At 51.3% G+C, this 16,386-nt stretch overlaps 1 protein-coding gene across 1 annotated transcript in view; it reads right to left on the bottom strand.

Annotated features, from left to right (window-relative positions):
* Positions 1 to 6,164: 6,164 nt before the first annotated feature.
* The window catches only part of LOC107297556 (long-chain-fatty-acid--CoA ligase ACSBG2-like), a 31,611-nt gene continuing 21,389 nt past the window's right edge, over positions 6,165 to 16,386 (bottom strand). Inside the window, exons 9-14 of the mRNA XM_015826917.1 lie at positions 15,751 to 15,932; positions 12,072 to 12,305; positions 10,253 to 10,470; positions 9,760 to 9,899; positions 7,494 to 7,740; positions 6,165 to 6,517 (exon numbers count right to left, since the gene is read on the bottom strand). Of these exons, the coding sequence (XP_015682403.1) occupies positions 6,429 to 6,517; positions 7,494 to 7,740; positions 9,760 to 9,899; positions 10,253 to 10,470; positions 12,072 to 12,305; positions 15,751 to 15,932 (1,110 nt within the window). The 3' untranslated portion in view covers positions 6,165 to 6,428. The remainder of the gene's footprint in view (positions 6,518 to 7,493; positions 7,741 to 9,759; positions 9,900 to 10,252; positions 10,471 to 12,071; positions 12,306 to 15,750; positions 15,933 to 16,386) is intronic.

Consider the following 16,386-nt stretch of genomic DNA (forward strand, 5'->3'; position numbering starts at 1 on the left):
GAATAGAATGGAATAGGAATAGGAATGGAATAGAATAAAGATTAGGAATAGAATAGGAGCTGGAAGGGACCTTGGAGGTCTTCTAGTCCAGCCCCCTGCTCAAGCAGGAGGCCCTATACCACTGCAGAGAAGTGGCTGTCCAGTCTGACCTGGTCTAGGTCTAGGATCTCCTGCTTGAGAAGAAGGTTGGAGTAGTAGAAGACCTCCACGGTCCCTTCTTTCCAGCTCTGCCCTTCTGCCCCTTGGGATTTAAATTTGCAGCTTTCAAGGTCTGGACTGGCCCTCTAACCCGGATGCAGTTCAGGCGGGGCTTTTCCAAAGCGAAAGCAAAAAAAAAAACATCCCATCCCTCGGCCAGGAAGCACCAAGGCCACAAGGACAGCCAGGGCTGGGAAGGCTCCCTGCAGCCCTGGGAGAAGGGAACTTTACTACAGGAAGCAAAAGGGTGTGTGTGGGGGGGTGGCTGGGTGGAGGAAGAGGCCTGCCTGTTGCAACACCAGGGCAGTGACGCTGCATTTCTCCATTTTGCACAGAAGAGACTTGCCAGCCACAGCGGGAGAAGAGCCGAGTTGGCACCGCAGTTAAACGAGGGCAACTGGCATTTAGGGGAAGTTGTGGCCAGGAGGAGGAAANTCTCCTTCCTTCCTCTCCCTATCTCCCTCCTTCCTCTCCCTCCCTATCTTCTTCCTTCCTTCCTGTCCCTATCTCCTTCCTTCCTCTCCCTCCCTATCTTCTTCCTTCCTTCCTTCCTGTCCCTATCTCCTTCCTTCCTCTCTCTTCCTATCTCCTTCCTTCCTTCCTTCCTTTCCTTCCTCACCCACACAAAACAGAGGCAGCCCTTTACACCTTGCAGATGTAACCAGGCTTTGTGCCATTTCCCTGCCAACCAAAACCGGATCGCTCCCCGTGCCAGGAGGTCATCCCCCCAGGCTCTCCCCCCCCCTGTGGTCACCCATCCTAGTGGGCAGAGTCGAGAAGGGAGGCAGGGAAGAGGAGAAGCCCCCCCCCACGCCCACCCAGGGGCTTTGGGAGACCAGGAAGGTGCTTTGGCCATGGAACAAAAGAGTTTGTGGGGGGGGGGGAAATAGCTAGAGTTTCTCAAGCTCAGCAACTTTTTAAGACCGCTGGACTTCAACTCCCAGAATTCCCCAGCCAGCAAAGCTGGCTGGGGAATTCTGGGAGTTGAAGTCCACCCATCTCCCAGCTGCTGAGCTTGAGAAACACAACCCCGGGGGGGACCCCGCCAAACCCGCTTTCATTGCTCCCAGACCAAAATTGCGGGGAGGGGGGACCCCCCCCAGCAGCGACACCCCAAAAGGGAAGCTTGCAAAGCAGGGGAGCAGCCCGTGTCCCGGGTTGGGGGGCGGGCGGGAGGGGGCCCTGCAGTCCTCCTCCTGCCCCGCCGGGCCCTCCCTCGCCAGGAGCCCAAGCGCCTCCCGTTGCACCGGGCCAACCAACTTCCCCCCCCCCGGAGTCACTCCGGATTAACGCGCTCTGCCCCCCCCCCGCCTAACAACAACAACAACAACATCCCGGAACTCCAGTCCGGCCACTCCGGAGCGCGCCCCTCGAGTCCCGGACGCGGGCCTTACCCGGCCTCCCCGGGGCTCCGGGGCTCCCCGCGGGGCTGCGCTGGGCTCCGGCGGCCCGGGGTGCAGGCGGCGGCGGCGGCGGCGGCGGCTCCCGTTGGCAAGTAACCGTCTCCAGGGCTACGGTCACTATGGCGCCTCCTCGCGCGGGGTTTCGAGGCAACTGTTGCTAGCCTGCCCCGTGACGTCAGCGGACACGCCCCTCCGGGCGGACACCCCCCCTCGGCTCGCTCCGATTGGGCGGCTGTCAAAAGGCGGGAGGGGGAAGGAGGGCGGCGGGGGGCGGGGCCGGCGGTTGGCGCGCGTTTTGGCGCGAGGCGCCTGAGGCGGGCGGGAGGGAGGGAGGGACGGACGGGTGCTGAGGGCCTCTGGGCGTGTGCAGAGCGCCTTCGCTTAGCCTTAGGGAGGAATCCTGCCTGCTGCGGTGCCCCCTATGGGAAATACAGCTGTTTTAAGGGCCCTCTTGAGTCTGTGGGGACACAGCGGCATTCATGGTGTCCATTCAGCTGGGGATGATGGGACTTAATGTTTAGGCTGTGAGGGGACTTAAATGTTTAGGGCTGCCATACTTGGGGTTGTTGTTTTTTTTGACATGGCTGGCCTACACTAATATTGATGGTGTTACCATGGTGTCCACTCAGCTGGGGATGATGGGACTTAATGTTTAGGCTGTGAGGTAACTTAATGTTTAGGCTGCCATACTTGGGTTTTTTTGTTTTGTTTTTTGACATGGCTGGCCTGCATTACTATTGATGGTGTTACCATGGTGTCCACTCAGCTGGGGATGATGGGACTTAATGTTTAGGCTGTGAGGTAACTTAATGTTTAGGCTGCCATACTTAGTTTTTTGTTTTGTTTTTTGACATGGCTGGCCTGCATTACTATTGATGGTGTTACCATGGTGTCCACTCAGCTGGGGATGATGGGACTTAATGTTTAGGCTGTGGTGGGACTTGATGTTTAGGCTGCCATACTTGGTTTTTTGTGTTTTTTTTTGACATGGCTGGCCTGCATTACTATTGATGGTGTTACCATGGTGTCCACTCAGCTGGGGATGATGGGACTTAATGTTTAGGCTGTGAGGGGACCTGATGTTTAGGCTGCCATACTTGGTTGTTGTTGTTTTTGACGTGGCTGGCCTGCATCAATAGTAACAGCGCTTAGGCAGGCGTATGCAGATCGTCCTCGACTTACAACCACAATGGAGGAGGCCAACATTTCTGTTGCTAAGCGAGACCGTTGCTAAGCGAGGGTGGCCCCATCTTAATGACCTTCTTTCCTTCCTCTCCCTCCCTATCTCCTTCCTTCCTTTCCCTCCCTCAGTTGCTAAGTGAATCACTGCACTTGTGAAGTTAGTCACCCGGTTGTTAAGTGAACCTGGCTTCCCCGTCAGACTTTGCTGGTCAGGAGGTCGTAAAAGGGGATCACGTGACCCCCCCCCCCCGGCAGTGGTCATAAGTATGAGTCAGTTTGCCCAGCGTCTGAATTTCAATCATGTGATCATGGGGCTGCTTCAAAGATTGTAAGTGTGAAAAAGGGTCATAAGTCACTTTTTCAGTGCGGTTGTAACTTTGAACGGTCATTAAATGAACCATTGTAGGTCAAGGACCAGCTGCATACCGCTTTGCAGTGCTTTACAGCAGGGCTTTTCAACCTTTTCACCCACTGTACCACTTTTAGGATATGGCAACATCCGAGTACAACCAGTCGCCTAGCAAGGTGTCAAAAACTTGACCCCCCAAAAAAGGAAATAAGTGAGAAAGTACAGGTAGTCCTCGACTTACAACAGTTCGCTTAGTGACTGTTTGAAGTTACAATGGCACTGAAAAAAGTGCCCCCCAAGCCACAGCCGAGCAAGATACCTGCCTGCCCGCCCGGCGGCGCTCTTCCTCCTGTCTGAGGTTTTCATTGTTGTGAGCATTTCTGTTGAGGATTGGCAGCGGGGGTGGGTGGGGGGTGTTTGGTTTTTATTTCCCCGTCTGCTGGGTGGTTGCATCAGGTTTTGGTCACTTCACATGACCCTGGGACACTGTGACTGTCATAAATATGAATCAGTTGCCAAGCATCCGAATGTAAATCACAAAACCCTGGAGATGCTGCAACATTCCAGCTGATCGGCGCTTCTTCAGGGCTCAGCAGAAGCACCAGGATCAGTGCTGAGCTCCAGCTGGATCCTGGCACTGATCCTGGCGCTTCCGCTGAGCCCTGACAGCCCCGAAGTGCCAATCAGCTGGAAAGCGGCACTGATCCTGGCGCTTCCGCTGAGCCCTGACAGCCCTGCAGCTCCAGCCATCTCTCGCTCAGGCTTGTGCGATGCTGCCACCGGTTCAGCTCATTCCCCTCCTCCACTACCACTTTTCTAGGATGGTCGTGTACCACCTGCCGGGTGCCAATGTACCACAGGTGGTACCCGTACCACTGGTTGAAAAGCCCTGCTTTACAGCACTCCCATGAACCTTCGGCCTGGCCCATTAACCGTGGTTTGGGGTGGCTCATGCAAGGCCCACGTGGCGCAGCTCCTGAAGGGAAGGTTGCACCCAGGCCCAGCTCAGCTCGCCACAACACTCCTGTGGGGCTGGACGCATCTCCCTNATGTACCACAGGTGGTACCCGTACCACTGGTTGAAAAGCCCTGCTTTACAGCACTCCCATGAACCTTCGGCCTGGCCCATTAACCGTGGTTTGGGGTGGCTCATGCAAGGCCCACGTGGCGCAGCTCCTGAAGGGAAGGTTGCACCCAGGCCCAGCTCAGCTCGCCACAACACTCCTGTGGGGCTGGACGCATCTCCCTTTCTCCTGACAGCAGGAAGGAGCCCACAACTGTGTTGGCTGCAGGCAGAAGTTCATCTGGGACGCCCTTGAGAGAGGCTACAAAAACACCCAAGACCGTTTTTGAGCTTGCATCTTTTTTATTCTGAAATATTTTCCTGACATGATTCGAAAAGGCATCAGACAAACCTGGGACCACATAAAGAACAGCCTGTCCTGAAACAGATGGGTGGAAAAATATGAAGAATTTCTACTTAAAATGGCTCTTCCCTTCTCCTGGCTTTTGCATTATGACTTCCTGGGACTCCACTTGCAGAAACTGGAAGATCAAGAAGCCGGACCCCAAAATTTGGGGGCAACATTAAGTAGAGGAAAGGCGAACTGCAAAGCTCACCGTAACATAACCACGTTTGCAAGAAAAAGGTGAGTCTGAAAGGCTCTAATCCAACAGCTGCATATTTTGCAAAATAATTTAAACTTACAGGCCTTATTACAATGTGTGGTGACCATCACAGCTTTGGACAGCCTTGAAAACACTTCAGAAAAAAACACTCCTAATATATATGGACAGATTATCACATTTGATTCCTTAAAGACCCGTTTCCTTTGCACCCCAATTCATAAATACAGGGAACTCCTATTATTACATTTACAGGGAGAAGAAAAGCTCTCCATGGCAGCATTTAAGTCTTCCCACGAAAACAGAGCAGCCTTATTAACCGTTATCAAATATGCCCCCCCCCCTCGCTCCCATGTTTATACTAGAAGCTAAAAGTGATTTGGTTTAGCTCACGCTATTAAAAATAATCCATGATTGCACCCCACGCTTTCTTCAGACACCCCCATTTGCTCAATGCCTCTTTACCCGCACCGCAATTCTTACCAAACATCAAAACTAAATAAAGCCTCTTTGCACAAAAGTGGCTCAAATTCACAAGGGCACACTTTTTGGCTCTTCTGTGCAATTTGTTTTTTGAATCCAGAGCAGTACTTGCAATTTTATGTCGATTTAAAGGGGAACAAGGCACAGCTGAGCAGCCTAATCCTCTCCCTCCCCTCCCCCCATATAATTTGGCTGGAATTAAAGTCTTATGGTTCACGCAGAACAAGCACAGGCTAAACTTTGAGCCCCAAGAGCCAAGTTCAAGTGTGATGCTCATCCAGGTTTCCAAATGTGTTCTCAAAACACTTGTAAGGAGATATTCTGCCCATTCCTTCCTTCCTGCCTGGTCCCCTGTCCCCTGGCACAGGAGGGGCAACGTGGACCCCAACATCTGATGCTGAAAAACATCCTGCTGTTTGAAGAGAGTTGGGCACACCTCGCTATGTAAACCTACCTCCCAAGTGAAAACAGTGAGGAGACTGAAGTGCGCCAATAAGAAATGTCCCGCCCTGTGTGCAACGTGGACACCAGCCGTCTTGTGGAAGGAGAAAAAGTGCCCCGTGCAAAGATTCACCCAACGAGCTACCCCAAGGCACCGCAAGAACACACAGAGTTCACCCAGTCTGTGGCATCGCTGCAGTATTTTCCTTTGGTTCGTTAGAGAACTCCCATCCCACCCCTGGAGAAAAGAAAAAGAAAAAGAAAGAAAGGGGAAGGAAGGAAGGAAGGAGAGGGAGAAAAAGAAAGAAAGAAAGAAAGAAAGAAAGAAAAGATATTTGATGGGGAAGGAAGGGAAAGAGAAAAAAAGGGAAGGAAAGGGAAAGGAAAGCGGAAGGGAGAAAGAACAAATGGAATAAAAAAGGAAGGAAAGGAAAAGATAGGAGGAAGAAATAAAATGAGGAAAGAAGGAAAGGAAAGAGAAACCCTGAGGTTGGTACATTCATTTCGGGAAAAGGTACACTGAGGTCAAAACAGCCAGCGAGGGTCTTCCGTACGCTTCCCACTGGCACAGCCAGAGTCCGAAGTGCAGAGGAGTCTCCTGCCTTGGAGGAAAGCAAGAAAAGGAGACCCTTTATTGAAAACCTCATTTATCAACGGAAGCGACGGTGCACCTCGCCTACAGAAAAGATTCCGGTAAAGATGCTGGACTTCGAGGCAGAGGCAGGCGGAGAGACGGGTGTCCTCGTTCAGAAATTTGGTGTTTCTGAGTAGAGCTGTTGGATCTGTTCTTGGTACATCTTGGTTACCACTGGCCTCTTCAGCTTCATGGTTGGGCCTGGGAGGCAGAGACAGGTGGTCAGATGTTAGTGTCTAAGGCCTCCACACACACACCCTGCCCTCTCCCCCCCTTCAACTTTTTCTGAAGCTGTGCAAAGCCGAGATTCCAGAGAAATGTCTTGCAATGTTTGGATGGAGCGTGGATGCTCTTTGCTCCCTTAACATAATGGGGAATGGGCGACCAGCCCCCTCCCCAGATGGATGCTGTCTGCACAGTGGACCACCCTAAGTTGGGAGCCTCCTTGTAATGGATAGTGACAGCAACATCATCATCAGGATGAGGAGGAGAAAGAAGAAGAAAGAAAGAGGAGGAGGAGGAGGAGGAGGAGGAGAAGAAGAGGAGGAGGAGGAGGAGGAGGAGGAGGAGGAGGAGGAGAAGAAGAAGAAGAAGAAGAAGAAGAAGAAGAAGAAGAAGAAGAAGAAGAAGAAGAAGAAGAAGAAGAAGAGGAGAGTTGGGACCTTGGAGGTCTTCTAGTCCAACCCCCTGCTCAGGCAGGAAACCCTCTACCATTTCAGACAAATGATTGTCTGAACTTTCCTGAGTTTCGCCTTAAAATCTTTGAAAGGGAAGATTCTGCCCTGGAGTAATGCAAGGACTTCACTTTTGGAAAAGTGAGCAGGCCGGTCCTCTTTTAATTTAGCATCTCGGAGGACAGAGGGGATTTTAATGGGCAACGTAAAGGGCATTTAAACCATCCCTGGGCCTTTCTCCGCATAAGACTTGACAAATCTCTTTTAGAGAACACTGATTGGGTACGACTTGTCTTTTCTGAATGAAACGGCGAAGATTCTTAGCGAAGTGGGATCTGGGCTGAACCCCATGGCATGGCTAGCTGGGGAATTCTGGGAGTTGAAATCCACCCCTCTTCACGTTGCCAAGGTTGAGAAATACCACCCTGTGCCATCCGACACCCCCTAGCCCAGTAGTCTGCCCACGAACCATCCAGGACTGGGAAGCCAAACCAGCTTCTTACCCAGCTCGCCACTCTGAATGGAGAAGTCTTTGCTGAGCAGAACCCACTTCTGGATTTTCTGGGCGTTGGAGGTGGCATGATCGTTGACTTTCATGACCCCCTTCTGGATGGCGGTGTACACAGCCACGTCTTTGTTGCCCACGATGTCGGAGACCTTGGTGGACTTGCTGCCCAGTTTCTGGCAGAACTCGACGGATTCAGGCGTCAGTTCGTCTTCCGACATCCCCGTTTCTAAGTTCATCTTGCTCTAGAAAAGCAGAAGAGTGTTGGAGTGGCCATGGGAAGGAGGGCAGTGCCACCCTCTGGTGGGGGCTGGCTCTGCCCTGGTGTTTACCCGGGGGGGGTAGATGAGGGGGAGTATTTATTTTATTTATTTATTTATTTATTATTTTAATTTGTATACCGCCCTTCTCCCATAGGACTCAGGGCGGTTCACAGCATATTAAAAACAAATAATATACACAAAATACAAAAAAATTACAAAATACAAAAATACAAAAATACAGAAAATAAACCCCGATAAAAGCCGAATTAAAACCAAATATTACAAGCTGTGTTTCCAATTAAAATACTTTTAAAATTATCCCTACCTAAAATCCTCCCTAGGTCAGGCCCGCTTGCTGAATGGGCACCCACCCATTCAGACAATGTGGAGTACAAGGTAAGAGCTCAAGGCAGAGGCCAGCAACATTGCCCCCCCTGGAAACCAATTCTAGACCCTCAGCAGGAACAATCTGATCTTTTCCCAACAGGAACTGGTGGAGCAACGAAGGGGTGGAGGACTTTCTTCCTCCCCCCCCCCAGCATAGAATCAACCCTATCCTAAGCTAAGCAGCTATTTGGGAGCATTTATGAAAGAACGGTCAAGCATGAGGAGAACAGGATTCTGCAAAACCAAAGAGTGAACTCTCCCTTTTAGCTTTCAATTCAAGATCGTAGTCCTCAGTTTTTCCACTCCTGAAGACTTCTCTTGCCTGGATTGACACCCTCAATAGCGCCTTCCCAGAGCAGTGTTTTTCCCACCTTGGCCACTTTAAGACGGGTGGACTTCAACTCCCAGAATTCCCCAGCTGGCCAATTCCAGGAATGTGAAGCCCACCCATCTTAAAACAGCAAAAGGGTGCTCTAGAATCTGGCAAAAAAGAGTGCAGAGAAGAGCAACAAAGATGATTAGGGGACTGGAGGCTAAAACGCATAAAGAACGGTTGCTGGAATTGGGTATGTCTAGTTTAATGAAGAGAAGGACGGGGGGGGGGGACATGATAGCAGTCTTCCAGTATCTCAGAGGTTGCCCCAAAGAAGAGGGAGTCAAGCTATTCTCCAAAGCACCAGAAAGGCAGGACAAGAAGCAATGGATGGAAACTCATTAAGGAGAGAAGCAATCTAGAATTAAGGAGGATTTTCCTGACAGTGAGAACAATTAACCAGTGGAACAGAAGTTGCCTCCAGAAGTTGTGGGTACTCCAACACTGGAGGCTTTTAAGAAGAGACTGGACAGCCACTTGTCTGAAACATGTTTCCTGCTTGAGCAGGGGGGGTTGGACTAGAACAGACATGTCAAACACAAGGCCCGGGGGCCGGATGCGGCCCATGACGTTTCATGTGGCCCGCGAAGCCATCCTGGAAACAGTGAGGGAATGGCCCCCGCTGCCTTGGCCCCGACCCAGGATTCCCGGGAGCCAATGTACAATTTTGTGGTGGCCATCTATGCTGAAACACATTCAGTCTTAGCTCCACAAGGCCGTCTGGAAACAGCAAGGGACCGACCCCTGGCGCATTGGCCCCGCCCCCTGGGTGCATGCTGGGGAGGTGTCACCCTTTGTGAGGAATGAAGAAATGCACCATCGCCTGGAAGTGGCCAGCAAATGGTCCTCACCTACTTTTCCAGTGGACCATGCCTTGGCGTTTGCCCCGGTCCCACTCCTGCCCAGGCACCCCTGGCTGGCTATGCCCACCCAGTAGGCCACACCTACTCCAGCCACGCCCACCCAGTAGGCCGCACCCACCCTGGCCACACTTACCCGTCCCCCCCCGAGGACAACCACAATGCTGATGCGGCCCTCAATGAAATTAAGTTTGACACCCCTGGACTAGAAGACCTCGAAAATCCCTTCCAACTCTGTTATTCTATTCTAAACACATCTGGGGATGCCCAATTTGGATCTGAAGGAGTGAAAATGGCAGCCCCTTGGACTCGTCTCCCTCCTATCCCTCTCCCCCGGGGGTCCCGGTGCCTAGGGGAGGCAGGAGAAAATCCGGCGCTCACCTTAAGGGTCATCAGCATGACGAGATATTTGGCTTTGTCTCCCACTAACATGACGTTGCTAAGAATGGGGACGGCCTCCTTGACTGCATCTTCAATCGGGACTGGGGGAATATTCTCTCCCCCCGCAGTGATGATGAGCTCTGGAATAAAAACGGCGAAGGCCGTGCCGTCAGACCTCAAGAAGAGCGACTGGATTCACACACTTGCAGTCTATGGGATAAACCACAGCTTGTCTGCTGTAAAACTGGGAATCTCGACTTTAACAACCGTTCGCTTTGTGACTTTTCAAAATTAGAACGGTACTGGAGAAAAGTGACTTGTGACTGGTTTTCACACTTAACGACTGTCGCAGCAATCTCACGCCACGCGATCGAAATCTAGGCACTTGGCTACCGGTATGTATTTATGATGGCTGCAGCCTCCCAGCGACCTGGGATTCTCATTTGTGATCTTCCCTGGCGATTTCCTCTCGTGACCCAGGGGACTGGATTACCTTTGATCCGCCCCGTAATGAAGAGGAAGCCATCCTCATCGTGCCGGCCCAGATCCCCGGAATGAAGCCAGCCCTCGGCGTCCACGGCTTCTTTCGTTTTGTCTTCCATGTTCAGGTAGCCCATAAAGACATGGCGCCCGGCGAAGCAGACCTCGCCGACGCCTTCCTGGTCTGGTTTGAAAAGCATGGTCCGGAAGCCTGTAATCTCCTTGCCGCAGCTGGATGGGGGAAGGAAGGAGTCAAGCAAAGAGTCAAGGGCTGGCAACTGTGCCCCCCACACACAGACTGCCCATTGCGGAGAAGCACAGCAGAGTCTCCACGCTCACAATGTGAGGTGGTATAAAAGAAAACCTAATTATTTAAAGCTTAGGACCCTTGTTTAACAAAACAGCGCATCCTGATTGAACACAGAAGTTTGGATGCAACAATCTGCACAGGGTCTGATTTAACAGGCGTTCCTTTGTCCGTTAAATCAAGAGCTGGCCACGCTGAATTTCTGACACAGCCACCCAAATGTTTAGATCTTTTTTTTGGTATTTCTTCCATTTATGTCCTTTTACTTGGCACTTGCTCTCTTCAGGTTTTTGTTTTTTTTTAATTTCAGAGGTCCCCCCCCCACTTTTTTCAGCTTGCTCACTCTCCCAACAGTACAATGTAAAATGCAAGATGCCCATGTTAACAGCTTGCCAACGCCACACTTGAAATCTAGACTTTCTGAGTGTTTGCCCAACAAACACAGCAATCTGCTCGCACATCTAATGCTTTCCAATCTCAGCCAGAAATTTCGGCACAACAAAGCCAGTCGTGCCAGGGAAAAAGAACCCGGCCCCAAACAGGACTGGAAATCTCTCCTGACTCTGGGAATTCTCTCCCGGGACTTGTTCATCTGAGCGTGCAGGAATCTCCTCCGTCGGGGAAATTTAAATTTTGCAATGGACACGAATTCACCCAGGAATTCAGAGACTCCTAAGTAAGAAAAGCCTTCAAGTTTCTTCCCAGGTGGAAGAGAAAATACAGGTTGTCCTCAATTTACAACGGGCCACATAGTGACCATTCAAAGTTAGGACAGGCCCTTCCCCCCCCAAAGGTACTTACAACCTGGTTACCAATTTACGATGGCATCCCCATGGCCATGGCTTTATATCCTGGGCACTTGGCAACTGGCCTGGGTTTAGGGCAGTTTGCAGCAGCCCGTGCTCACGTGACTGCAATGTACAATGTTTTTGAGGAAAATTGGCAGTTATTTCCAGTTTGGGGCAAAAACGCCCCCAAAACAATAGCTCCGGTTAATGACTGCAGCATTCACTTAACAACTGCTACAAAAAAGGGTCGGAAAGTCAGCTTTGTCACGGTGATGCCATGCTTTGCAACCACCGCAATTTTCCAATCATCTCGAGCAGGCTCCATTACGGCTGTACAAGTCATCCTCAACTTACAACAGTTCGTTGAGCGACCGTTCAAAGTTACGATGGCACTGAAAAATGTTGACTCAGGACCACTTTTCACAGTTACGCCCTTTGCAGCATCCCCACGGCCCTGGGATCAAAATCCAGACGCTGGGAGAGTGGCTCGTATTTATGGCGGTCGCAGAAGTGTGTCACGTGATCCCCTTTTACAACCTTCTGACAAGCGAAGTTGATGGGGAAGCCGGATTCACTTAACAACCATGTTACTAACTTAACCACCGTGGGCAAGAAATGTCGTAAAAGGGGGAAAACTCCACGTAACAACCGTTTCACTTTGCAGGAGAAATTTTGGGCTCAGCTGGGGTTCCCCACCCCCCAGTAAATATATCCTGCCTGTCCAGTTCTGAGCCTACCTTGCCATCCTGTACGATGCCTGATGGGAAACGGTGTGAGGACCTGAACTTTCGCTCATGCCGTAGAGCTCGTAGATCACAATGTCCAGGCTGAGGAAAAACTCCAGGGTGTCCTTTGTGATGGGGGCCGCCCCCGTGTAACATCGGTAGCAGCGGTCCAGCCCCAGGGCTTTCCGGACCTTTTTATAAACCAGCGCCTTCGCCAGCCGGTAATTCATCGGGAGATCGATGGACCTGCAGGAAAAGTATGCATGAGGCTGAGAGTCCCAAAGGCGCTCTTTTTTTCAAGGAGGCAACTGGACCTTCTTGTTTTTCTTTGAAGACGTTTCGCTTCTCTGCCGAGAAGCTTCTTCAGCTCTGAAAGGAGGACAGGAAAGCGAAAGGTCTTTTGAATGAGAAGCGAAACAACTCCCGTGACCTGTTGGATGACGGAGAATCTCCGTAGACAGGCGTCTGGGAAGGAAACGAGACCCCCCCCCTCCCCAACCAGCAAGGGCTGCAGCCTTCTTAGGGGCTGTGCTGCCCCCCCCCACACACACACGCATGCATGCACTGGTATGGGAAGAGTGTTTATTGAAACAGGTCCTGGGAAAGCACCCCTGTTGCACAGGTATGGATATGCTATACTAGGGTTTCCTGCCTGAACAGGGGGTTGGACTAAAAGACCTCCAAGGTCCCTTCCAACTCTACTCTACTCTACTCTACTCTATTCTGCATTTTGTTTTCTATTCTCTATTCTATTCTCTATTCCAGTGATGGCGAACCTTTTAGAGACCGAGTGCCCAAAAACCACCCCGTCCCCGCTCCGCCTCCCGCCCTGCCTGCTCCGCCCCCGCCCACCCATAGGGCCATGCACCGCCTCCATGGCCCGCCACAGATCGCCCAGGCAGCCCTGCAGCGCCATGGCACCATGCCCTCTGCCCACACCCCGCAGCAGCATCTGCACGCTATGGGGCATGAGAGCGGAGTCTTGTCCCTGCTGCCCGGCTATGTCCTTGGCTGCGCTGCTCCATGCGGGCTGTGCCTGGGAGTGACTCTCCTCCAGGGGGGCTGTTGATGAGGAGGGGGCCGCAGGGGGAGGCAGTGCTCGGGCAACAACATGTGTGCCCACAGAGAGGGCTCCGAGTGCCGCCTCTGGCACGCATGCCATAAGTTCGCCACCACTGTTCTATTCTATTCTCTATTCGATTTGATTCTGCATTTTGTTTTCTCTTCTCTATTCTCTTCTCTATTCTATTCAATTCTGCATTTTGTTTTCTATTCTCTATTCTATTTATTCTATTCTTTATTCTATTCTATTCTATTCTGCATTCTTTCTATTCTGTTTCCTGTTCTATTTTATTATTCTCTTCTATTCATATTCTGTATTCTATTTTCTCTTCTCTACTCTTCTATTCTCTTCTCCTCTTCTAAAAGCTCAGCACGACAAGAGTCCCTGGGTAACCGAGTCCAACAGGCACAGGGAGAGTGCAGGAAAGCAGCCCAGGATTTCAACAGAGGGTGTTACCTTACAGGTCTTAGTGACACCATCTCTATTTCCACAACAAACGTCATCGAGGCCAGAGAAAAGCTTTGTTTGTATTTAAGAAAAATACAAGCTTGGGGCAGGCGACGGCTTTGCATTCCCAATGAAGAAGGAAGCACTTCGTGTTATGTCAAGTTCGGAACAAAAAGGAGTTTCTCAACAGACGTCGGAACTTTGGCTCCCAGAATTCCCCAGCAGCCAGCCAAATGGGAAACACGGAAATGCAGGTAGTCCTCGGCTTACGACCACAACCGAGGGCAAAATTTCTGTTGTTAAGCAAGACCGTTCTTGCCACAGTTAAGTGAACCTCTGTAGTTAAGTCAGTCAACACGGTCGTTAAGCGAATCTGGCTTCCCCATGGACTTCACTGGTCAGAAGGTCGCAAAAGGGGGACCACCCGACCCCGGGACGCTGCAAAGGTCATAAATGTGAAGCAGTCGCCAAGCGTCCGAATGCTGCAACCCTCCTTTAGTGTGAAAATGTCAGGCATTTGTTAAGCCTCACTTAACAACAGAAATTTGGGGCTCCATTGCGGTCGTTAAGTCAAGGACTGCCTGTGTGTGGCTTGAAAAGCTCTGCAGGTGGTCTTTTATGTGACCTTTTAGTTGCTAAGTGAACCTCTACAGCAGGGCTTTTCAACCAGTGGTAGGGGTACCACCTGTGGCACATGGGCACCTGGCAGGTGGTACGCGACCATCCTAGAAAAGGGGTAGCGGGGGAGGGGAATGAGCTGGACCGGTGGTAGCACCGCACAAGCCTGAGCGAGAGACGGCTGGAGCTGCAGGGCTGTCAGGGCTCAGCGGAAGCGCCAGGATCAGTGCCGCTTTCCAGCTGATCGGCGCTTCTTCGGGGCTGTCAGGGCTCAGTGGAAGTGCCAGGATAAGCGCCAGGCTCCAGCTGGAGCTCGGCGCTGATCCTGGCCCTTCTGCTGAGCCCAGAAGAAGCACCGATCAGCTGGAATGTTGCAGCCTCTCCAGGGTCTTGTGATTTACATTCAGATGCCTGGCAACTGATTCACCTTTATGACGGTCACAGTGTCCCAGGGTCATGTGAAGTGACCAAAACCTGCTGCAACCACCCAGCAGACGGGGGGGGGGGGTGGTAAAAACCAAACACCCCCCACCCCACCCCCGCTGCCAATCCTCAACAGAAATGCTCACAACAATGAAAACCTCGGACAGGAGGAAGAGCGCTGCCGGGCGGGCAGGCAGGTGTCTTGCTCGGCTGTGGCTTGGGGGGGCACTTTTTTCAGGGCCATTATAACTTCAGTCACTAAGCGAACTGTTGTAAGTCAAGGACTACCTGTACTTTATCACTTTTTTCCCTTTTTTTTTTTTTTTTTTAGTGATCAGGTTTTTGACACCTTGCTAGGCGACTGGTGGTACTCGGATGTTGCCATATCCTAAAAGTGGTACAATGGGTGAAAAGATTGAAAAGCCCTGCAATAAAGGACGCTCCAGAGCCCAGCCTTGCCTTGACTACCACTTAACAGGCTCAGCAACCCAGGGTGGTGTCCTCAGGGGTGTAGGGGTTCCTGCCTGAGCAGGGGGTTGCACTAGAAGACCTCCGAGATCCCTTCCAACTCTATTATTATTATCATCATCATAGTCATTATTATTGTTATATTATTATTATTTGTTATTATTATTGTTATATTATTATTGTTGTTATTATTATTATTATTATTATGGCTATATTATTATTGTATTATTATTATTATTATTATTATTATTATTATTATTATTATTATTATTTATTATTAAATTCCCTGCTTTGTCCACAAGGGGGTGCACCTGTTTTGAACAGGTCATCTACCCAGCTGGGGGCAACCACTGTATCCGGCTGACATGGTGAACTCAGAAATGGGGAGGGGGGGCCTGAGAGCTGGGGATGGTCCTGAAAGGGTCGTGCCTTGCAGATGCTGCCCAGGCTGCTCCTGCCTCCCTCCTGACCCTTAATTTGAGGGACCAGCAAAGGTCCCAAGCTTAAGATCTCCCTGACCCCACTTTTGCACCTATCAAAAGCCACTACTGTGGTCTCGTCTCTCTCAGTGGGAGGGGGCTTTTCCATGTCCCAGACCCATAAAAACAGGGGGTGCATCTCAGCCACTAGCGGCACCCAGGCAGCGGAGGACTCCCCCGCCCAGCCTCGTACCCGTTCATGCGCTTCAGGTTGGTCTCCAGCCCCACGGCTTTGGCCCAGACGGCAATCTTCTTCTTCAGCATGGAGGACTTGGCCCCCACGGACTTCATCTGCTCCTGCATCTTCTCCCACACGCGGGGGACGCCCATGAACGCCGTGGGTCTCACTTCCCGGAGGGTCTCCACCAGACTGCCCTGCCAGGCCAAGACAAAGGAGACGGTTGGGGGATAACCGGAGCGCTGGCAGGGAAGCCGATTCAAGAGGGGGGGGGAAGGAGGCACAGGAGAAAAACCCACCACAAGCCACCGGGAATATTGAGGTTCTGCCCCCCCTTTTGGGATGTTGCTTTCATCTATCTATACGTCTCTCTGTCCGTCTATCTGCCTGCCTATCTCTCTCTCTCTACATCTATCTATATCATCTATCTATCCATCTATCCATCTGTCTATTCATCTGATTATGTTTGTCCATCTATACGTCTGTGTGTCTCTATCTATCTATCTCAGTGGTTCTCAACCTTTTTAATGCCGCGACCCCAACCGGTTGTAAGTCGAGGACTAAACCGGTCGTAAGTCGAGGACTAAACCGGTCGTAAGTCGAGGACTACCCAACCGGTCGTAAGTCGAGGACTACCCAACCGGTCGTAAG

The sequence above is a fragment of the Protobothrops mucrosquamatus genome, unplaced genomic scaffold, assembly GCF_001527695.2.
Source record: "Protobothrops mucrosquamatus isolate PMUCROS unplaced genomic scaffold, P.Mucros_1.0 scaffold3378, whole genome shotgun sequence".
NCBI classification, from domain to species: domain Eukaryota; kingdom Metazoa; phylum Chordata; class Lepidosauria; order Squamata; family Viperidae; genus Protobothrops; species Protobothrops mucrosquamatus.